Source organism: Rutidosis leptorrhynchoides, chromosome 3 (assembly GCF_046630445.1).
Source record: "Rutidosis leptorrhynchoides isolate AG116_Rl617_1_P2 chromosome 3, CSIRO_AGI_Rlap_v1, whole genome shotgun sequence".
NCBI lineage: Eukaryota > Viridiplantae > Streptophyta > Magnoliopsida > Asterales > Asteraceae > Rutidosis > Rutidosis leptorrhynchoides.
In genome coordinates this window covers 629,299,431-629,309,142 of record NC_092335.1, presented here as the reverse complement: position 1 = coordinate 629,309,142, position 9,712 = coordinate 629,299,431, and the positions used below count along the sequence as shown (strand labels likewise).

The 9,712-nt window shown below is 36.6% G+C and overlaps 1 protein-coding gene across 1 annotated transcript; it reads left to right on the top strand.

The window, feature by feature from the left end:
* The first annotated feature begins 1,128 nt into the window (after positions 1–1,128).
* LOC139899018 (uncharacterized) lies at positions 1,129–8,931 on the top strand. Its single transcript, XM_071881825.1, has 3 exons — positions 1,129–1,241; positions 1,402–1,512; positions 7,919–8,931. The coding sequence occupies exon 3, from the start codon at positions 7,919–7,921 to the stop codon at positions 8,816–8,818; it is 900 nt and encodes a 299-aa protein (XP_071737926.1). The 5' UTR covers positions 1,129–1,241; positions 1,402–1,512; the 3' UTR covers positions 8,819–8,931.
* Positions 8,932–9,712: the final 781 nt, after the last annotated feature.

The following is a 9,712-nucleotide window of genomic DNA, read 5'->3' as shown; positions in this document are numbered from 1 at the left end:
TTGCAAGACAAACCAAAGTGGCTACATCCTGATCCCGTTGTTATTGGTAGGCGAAACAAGCGAGTGCCTAATCCCGTTGCTGATGAAACTGTAGCTGAAACTGATTTTGACTCGAACTGAGATGAAGAAGTTGAGACAAATCTAAATGAGGAGCTATTTGGCAGAGATCGACTACAACGTCCACCCGGTAAACCAAGGAAGGCTAGCTCAAGGAAATCAAGGAAGACTTCAAGTGATTCAGCCACATCATCCCGCGAGTCTTTACACGTGTCCATGAAGGAACAATTTGAAGATGTGTCTCGAGAAAAGAAATCCTACTACTCTCAAATGAAGATGGAGTCGCAGTTGAGGATTTTGGTTATTGATACGGACAATTTGAATGAACATGATAGGAGGGAAATCAAGAAAAAGGAGAGGATTCGTCGAGAAATGGCTTTGGAAGACTCATACTCCGACTTCGATGATGAAGAATGAAGTATCGTATTTGTGTTTGAATTATGTTATTTATGTTTCAATAATTGTATTTGTGTGTGAACGATCGTAATTGTTATACTAGGATTTTTAATTTGAATAAACTAGGACTTTTAAATTTTGTGCAAGTTTTATTTTATTTATCATTTATATTTTATTAAATAATTAAATTATTTTTAAAAATTAATTAAATAATAAAAACATAACTATTTTCTCTTTCCAAGACACCGAACTAACTGACCATCTTCCTAATTCCCCTGTTTTTTCACCAATATCAGTTTTCAGTGTCAGTCCAGTCAGCGTTCAATTATCAGCAAAACACTGAATTAACACTGAACTGACGCATTACTACACCTAGTGCTTTAGTACCCTCGATTTATTTATCTTTACCCGAACAAATAAATGCCACCCTACAAGAGTACAAGACTATCATCTTTACAATTTTCTTTCACTTTATTTTGAACACATAACCCAATATTTTCCTCACATGCTGTTGTAATTTTCTGCTAAGATTCTTTTTTGAATAAATAACCAAGATTCGTTTGTCTACGATGTGACCATACAAATTTTGAGTGGGACCCGTAATGAAACCTACCAGGCTACCACCACCCATCTATACAATATCTTCACTTAGTAATATACTGTATATTGTTTGATGTTTTAATTCTTTATATATGAACAATTTCATTCAGTTCTTACGGAGTATATTTCTATAGAGTACCTCCATAATCACATAAACCATCTGAGCTGTATTTCGATAAACATCACAGGTAAGCTCGGACACCTTCGTTAGAACACTTAATCATTTACGAAGTATCCATTTTTGGTTTAACATTATAGCAATATTTATTGAAACAGGATATAAGGCCAATTTTTTACCATGTAAATTTAATTTTTGTTATTTAAAATTTACAGTCTACTATTATTCAGGCAAATATGAGGTATATCAAGATTCATAAAGCAAATCTTCAATGGCGTTTGATTCAACATCATTCAATCACAAGAGATATTCATATGACGTGTTTTTGAGCTTTAAAACCGGTAATTATCATAACTTCTTTAAATTCATATATATCTATATTTATATTATATGTTGTTTTTGATAATTTAGTGCAATTTGAGGTTTCTGATTGGTTTAATTCGTGATAATTATATACTACATTTACATGATGATACAAATATGGAGTTTCATTACTACTTTGATGGGGTATCATACTCTTATAGAGTATGTGTTTGGAAATATCTATAACTGCACTTTTTAAAATATCGACAATTTAAGAAAAAGTTTTAGTTAGTATGTGTTTGGAAATAACTATAACTATTACTGTACTTTTTAAAATATCGACAATTTAAGAATTTTTTTTAAAGTTCTTAATACTCCGTACTGTCGTTTTTTAATATAATTCAAGAGATGAACTTATATACGTAATTATTAGTATTAGTTTCGAGTATTAGTCATTGGTTATGGTTACAGTTATTATGTGTCCAGTTTTAATAATAAATAAAATTAAGTAAGAATAAAAATGACATTTTGCTGATAACTACAAAAGACCATTCACTGCGCAAATTATATTTGTTGCGGTGCTGTGGAGGAGATTTTTGCTAACATGTCATTGTTGTGTGATTGTGAGGGCGCTGTGGTAAACTGTGTGGTGTGTGTTGTGAGCGATATGATAAAATATAATTGTTAATGAGTGAATGAAGAAATAAAAAAACATATATTAAGAAAATGGGTCAATCATAATTGTTCACAATTGTTGTCTTCATCGTGGGTTGCCCCAACAACAATACAACGTTGCCTCCCACAACGTGCCATAAGGGTTGTTGTAATTGTTGTGGAACAACAATACCCCTTCGTTGTAGCCCATAAAGAATGGTCTATGTAACAACCCGGAATTTTCCAACTTTTAATTAATAATAATTATTATTAATGCTTGCGTGTTAATCAAGGTTGTAAAACTCGCGACTCGGGGAGTACTCGGCCGGAGGTTTTTAAGGAGTAATCGGCGACTCGGGGAGAACTCGGAAGAGTACTCGGATGTCGACTTTTGTTGACTTTTCTAATATAAATAAATATTTTAATATATTATAGATATATAATATATAATAGATATATAATATATATATTAGCTATAACCAAGTATTTTATAAATATATATGTTAAATACATAAAGTTTAGTTACATCTAAATATTTGTTTTAATTAAAAGGGTTAGAGTTGTATTTATTTGATAATGAAATTGAAAGAAAAACTGAACTTGAACTCTTGAAGTGTTGAAATCTATAACACCTAAAGTTTAGGAGGTTTAAATGTAAATTAAAAATAATAATATACTCCTTCTAGATGTGAAGAGAGATAGATACACGCTCCATTTCTCTTTTTTAAAAGCAAGTCTCTCTCTCTCCTCCCTTAAAAAGAAAGAAGATAAACAAGTTTCATTTGGTTTTTAAATCGTTCAGATCTACAAGGGTCTGGTTTCAAATCATTCAGATCGACACGAGCTACTGGAATCGTTCAGATCGACGTTAACAAAACAAATCCGGAGTTCGAAGATTCCGATGGGAAACAACGATTCGCCGGTTTAGAAACCATACAAATCCGCAGTCGCCTCCTGTTTTCCTTCCTCATCTTTTCACGTTTCAGGCAAGATCTTAGTTTTCCGACGCCGTTGACCACCGTTTGACCGGCGTTGACCGTCGTTGACCGAGTAATTGGACGAGTTAGACACCGATTACTCGTTTTGTTCTTCCAACTGAGTAATCGCCGATTACTCGGCCGAGTTGGCCGAGTTTTACAACCATGGTGTTAATGAATGTATTTTATTACATTTACTTGTCATCGTGATTAACTTTACTTGTCCCGACTCGTCTTTGTGACACACGAACTTTTCACGAATAATATTTAAAATATTATTTGCATTCACGATTAATTTTTGTTAATCATTTTTAATTAACTAAGGTTACTAGTTAATTACTTGAGTTTTTTATTTAATTGTTGATTACTTGGACTTGGACTCATGATTAATGGACTTAGAGGCCCACCCTACGTCCTTAATGGATTAATTAGCCCATCTTATTATGCAAGTATTATACTTAGATGAAACTAGATTGATTAAGTAAAGGAAAGGCTAGTTACATGCTCATTTACACATCTTTCCCATGCCAACTTGCTTTATTACCATTTTTAGCTAGCATCTTCACCAATACATGCAAGTAACTACTGGATTTTTTCCTCCCTCTTTTGTTACACAAACCGTCGGCCAAGGGGAGGGTAAAGGGGAGTTTTGTTTCAATTTTTGTGATACTTATTTTCTAGTATTACTTCATTCTTCTCACACACACTTACTTGCAACTTCTCATTTTTTCTCATTTGCTCTCTACTTTGTAAGTAACTTGAGCTTTTTCTTCTTCTTTCTTTTCTTAAAAACCGAAACATAAAGCACTCATCATCATCATTCTTACTTGTTTAAGTTACTCGTTCCTTGTTGTGGTTTACTTACTTGTTGTTGTAGTTGTTACTTATTAGTTATTAAGAATCAAACTCTCTAGTTTGTTCTTCATATCATCTTGTTCATACAAGAACATACAAGAACCTAAACTTTCTAGTTATGGTTCTACACTTAATGTTTTAAAAGATTTAAAGTTCATAAGTTTATAATCTTACTTGTATCCATGTTTGTAAACTTAAAGTTTACTTTCTTAAAGATCAAAGCCTTGGCTTGAATCTTTAAAGTATGAATAACCATGAACTTGTTACTTGTAGATTTAACTTATTTCTTCATTTTATGTACTTTAAAGTTGAAATGTTGTTAATTTAGTCAAGTATTACTAGTTAATCTTGATCTCATATTTCTTGAAACTAAAAGTTAACTTTATAAGTTCAAGAACATGGAAGTATAACTTTCTAGTTATAACTTCATATACTTGTGTTGGATCTAAGTTTCTATAACTTATGGTCTTCTAATTTTGTTGCAAACAAGAGCTTATGAGCTTACATACACTTTTTGTAACGACCCTGGAATTTCCAACGTTATTTTATTAATAATTATTATTATTAATACGCGTGTTTAGACGAATGTACGTTATTACATTTACATGTTGCCATGATTGCCCGAACTTGACTTTAATGGCCCGAAACGTCTTTGTGACACCCGGAACTTTCACGAATAATATTTTTAGATATTATTTACATTCATGATTAAATTTATTAATCATTTTAATTAACTAAGGCTATTAGTTAGTTACTTGGGCTTTAATTGGTTTAACTTGTGATTTATTTGAACTTGGGCTTTGTTAGTGTAATGGACTCATGTTATTGGACTTCCAAGCCCACCCTACATTATTAATGGACTTAGTTAGCCCATGTCTTGTACTTGAAAGTATCAATTTAAGATGGAACTAGTTAGTTGTTGTAATTGGAATCTAGTTAGCAACTTATCCCCATGCATGGCCATCCTTTAACCACTCTTTTTAGCTTTAACATGCAAGTATCCACAAAACAAACGCATCCCTCTTTTTTATGCAGCAAAACCGTGGGTCACCAAGGGTGGGATGGGATTCAAATCATTTTTTTTACATTACTTGTTACTTGTAAATCTCATTCTCAAACACACACTCATTTGCTCTCAAACTTTTCCTCTTTTTTTTTTCTCTTTACTTGTAAGTATTATGAACAACTTCTCCTTCTTCTTTCTTGATTAAAACCGCCACTTTGCACCCTTAAATCATCATCATACTTTGTTTCTTTTAATCTTTTGTTACTTGTGTTTGATTACTTGTTGTTGTTAGTTTGTTTCATGAAATTGTTAGTTAATCTTACTTAGTTCCAAGAATCTAACTTCCTAGTCTTGATTCTTCATAATATCTTGTATTCATCAAGAACACAAGAACTAAACTTACTAGTTTATGTTCTACATATATTGTTTCAAAAGATATAAGTTCATTGTTGTTGAAATCATACTTGTAAGTCATGGAAGTAAACTTAAAGTTTACTTTACTTAAAGATCAACTTTGGTTGAATCTTTAAAGTATGAGCAACCCTTGAACTAATTACTTGTTTAATTAACTTGTTTCTTTATTTTATGCACTTAAATACCGTGTTTGTTGATTAAATGGTCAAGTACTACTAGTTAGTCTTGATCTCATGATTTTCTTGAACTTAAAGTTAACTTTATAAGTTTCAAGAACATAGAAGTGTAACTTACTAGTTATAACTTCATATACTTGTAAAAGATCTAAGTTATCTAGCTTATGGTCTTCTTAAATTGTCATAAACAAAAGCTATAGAGCTTACATACACTTTACTAGTTGATAATCTAAGTTTGTAACTTGTTTTTACTCTTAAAGTTCATGTAAGTGTTAGAACTAAGATTTGATGTAACTTTGGTTCATCAAACATCATACAACTCTTAAGTGAGTTGATCTACATGTCTTAGACTCACACTTGTGTTATAATTGTTAAAACTTAGTTGTATTACTTTTACATTTCATGTATGTGCTAAATCTAAGACTTGATGTAACTTTGGTTCATCAAAACACTTACAATACTTTAATGAGTTGTGCTTCATGTCTTAGACTTGCACTTGGGTTATGATGGACAAACCTTGGTCAAGATGATGCTAACACATCAATGAGTTGTACACTTGAAGCTATATGCATCAAGGATGAGAACCATGATGAACATCAAACACCAAGACCACCGGAACCCTTTTAAACTCACTGCTTCTATCCAAAACCTACTGACCTGATGCTTCTGGAACAGACCAGTAGACCTGGGCTGTTCTAACCTTGATTTTTAGATACAACTTTTCGAGTAGATAACTTTTCATATAGGACTCGTCTTAATCCGAGTTACGGTATAACTTTTCATATAGGACTCGTCTTAATCCGAGTTACGGTTTAGGATTTATGGCCCTCCGATCGTTACTATGTCCTTTAACGTTGTGCAGAAATTTCTGTCCTACTCGCACTTAGACCGTCGCCACGGTCAAACCAAGACGAGTTTGCTTCTGTAAATTTTACCACACTTAAGGGACTCATAGACGGAGCCATGGCCACTGGTCTCACCTTAATTCAGTAAGGGTAGAGGCCGTGGTGACTGACTGAAGTCAGACTTTGTTTTAAACTACTTTCATAAACGAAACCTACCTTACGCCTTTTGTTTAATGATGAATGATGATGACCCTTAAGACCTTAAATACATACTTTTAAACCTATTAAGACGATTTACTGACTTAGTATTATTTGCCTTAGGTTGAGGACCTTCGGACCATTTACTTGCACACCTTTCCCGACTACTACTTTACCGCCACATATCATTGTGAGTTATAGCATTCCCTTTTTACTTTAACTTATTTTGGGAACTGAGAATACATGCGGATTTTATGTTTTACATACTAGGCACGAGTACTTAAACTTATATATGTGTGGGTTATACAACGGCATAAACATTCCCTTTAGCTCGGTAACGTTTAATCATTGGTTTTTGAACCGTGAACGCGAATCTTAGATATGGATCCATAGGGTTTGACATCCCCACTCGGGCTAGTAGCGCTAGCATTTAACGAGTGTTTAATACTTCGTAGACATACGCACTTGCCAAGTGTACTTTCAGGGGGTATAAACGTTAAGTTAGTTACCAAGTGCCCACGGTTAACATATACTTTATCATACTGTTTTGAACGCTCTTTGTAGCACTGAAATCTCGTGGCCTACCTTACATACTGTTATACTTAAACTATAGCTCACCAACCTTTGTGTTGACGTTTTTAAGCATGTATTTCTCAGGTGCTTGAGGTTGCTTCCGCTGTCTTACTTGTTGTGCTGTAGACACCCGCTGCTTAGAGTTGTTCACGCATGAACTACTTTATTTTGCATTCAAACATTCGTACTTTTGAACTATGACTTGTAACGACCATTGTGGTCACATACACTTATTATTTGCTTCTACTTAGTGAAGCATGCTTTTGAAATGTAAAACATTTGATGTCGGTTATGACATCACCTTTTTATCGTGAATGCAACTTCTTTAATTACAGCATATAGTACTTAACCTTGTAATGATCCTGTTGTTGATGATTCGTACACGATGGTTTTGTACGGGGCATCACATTTGGTATCAGAGCATTGGTTGTAGGGAATTAGGTTGCATTAGTGAGTCTAAGACCGACCCGAGTAGGATTCACTAATAGGACTAATCTACAACTTGCTAGTTTACGTGTTTCCGCTGAACTTACTGCATGCTGCTGCTTACTTTTTCCGCTATATGCCGTATGCTACTACATGATTTCACTACTGCATGATGCTACTTGCTTTTGACTGCATGCTACTTTCATACGAATTGCTGTTATTGCCATGCTAGTTACCGTTATACATGATTTAAACTGTTGGCCTATTATTTGCTTGCTTTATGACATACTGACATGGAAAATTTATTTTTCCTTGTTCAGATGTCGGATGTTCCACCTGCTGGCATTTCGGGCAGTACAGACTCAGACCCCGTCGCCCTACCTACTGCTACACCTGCTGCTGCTACTGCCGATACACCGGCCCCGACACCCACTAGTGATCGCGGCGCTTCCACTTCCGGAGATGGTACTAGTGCACCTGCCCCAGTGTCTGCTCCCGGACCCTCGAGGTCACAGCCCCGCATTGGTGGTATTGAGATCCCCGCGGAGTTCGGGGAAGGGCCGTTTCGTAACCACATGCGCACGCCTTGCCGACGCACTCCCGACGGACGTTTAGTCGTGATTCCGCCAGGCAGACACAGACAGATGTTGGCCGCCTTCGGACGCTTCGGGTTACCAGCTCAGCCACCAGTGTCACCACCACACGATTCGGATGACTCATCATCCGCCGATTCTTCATCATCAGACGACTCCAGCGATGATGAGGATCCTGCTGATAGACCTATTCAGGCACCCTCCACCCCGTCGAGGAAGCGGTACCGTTTCGACGGCACCGTCATTCCAGGGGTGAATGGAGGTCGTGCTTTTACTGACGCATTTGGCCATCGTCGTCGGGTTACTGCTCGTAAACGAGTTGTGCCATACCCTGCCGACCCACAGATACGTAAGGTTCCCCGTCACGTATTGACTATTCCTGGAACCGTACCACCTAGATTTAGATACGGACCACTTACATCTAGGGACGTACCGTCTACATCCGGAGCCGGACCATCTACATCAGCACCACCGGCACCAACCGCACCACCCGCCCCACCTGCACCGCCTGCCCCACCAGCTCCCTCTAACGAGGAACTGATGAGGGAGATTGAGACTCTCCGAGCTCGAGTCACTGAGCTCGAGGAGCAGTTGGCTCGAGGAGCAGTTCACCCACCTTCACCGTAGGACTTTGTATTTAGATTTCATGATGTAATCTAGATATAGTTTCATGTATTTCATATGTATTGTACGAACTTATTCAGATGTATGAAACTTATTATTATTAATGAATGGAACTTTGCGTTATTTAATTCTTGCACGATGTTCTATTTACATTGCTGTACGATGATTCTGTGGTATTTGTACCTAGATGCATTATTTAATAACATGTGATGTTTTGATTCCATGTTGGTCACTATATACTGTATTATTACTACTTGCATACTGGATTTTGACTTGAGTCAAAATTTTTGTTTAGAATACCATGGCTAACGGAAGATCCACACCTACCGCCGCCAGATTGAGGACATGATCAACGAACGGGTCGCCGCAGCCCTAGCAGAAAGAAATCTCGAAGCTCCACCACCACCACCACCGGTTATCCCACCCGTTCGAAATGGGTGTACATACAAGGAATTCCAGAGCTGCAAACCGCATAACTTCAGCGGCACCGAGGGACCAGTTGGTCTCACCAGATGGTTCGAAAAACTTGAATCAGTATTCCGAGTTAGCAACTGTTCGGAGGACAATAAGACCAAGTTTGCATCTTGCACGCTATCAGACGGCGCGCTAACGTGGTGGAACACGTTAGCTCAAGCGAAAGGTATCGATGAGGCGTATGCTACGCCATGGGAGGAATTCAAGGCGGCTATGATTGATGAGTATTGTCCGAGAACCGAAATTCAGAAGATGGAAATCGAATTTATGCAGTTAAAGGCCGTAGGGAACGACCTTAACAGTTACAATCGTAGGTTTTTGGAGTTAGCATTAATGTGTCCGACCATGGTCACCCCCGAATTCAAGCGCATGGAGAAATACTTCTCGGGACTCCCTAAGTCCATCAAAGGAAATGTCACCTCA

Bases quoted from the DNA above. Each gene is read 5' to 3' on its own strand.
- LOC139899018 (XM_071881825.1), top strand. From the start codon at position 7,919: ATGTCGGATGTTCCACCTGCTGGCATTTCGGGCAGTACAGACTCAGAC.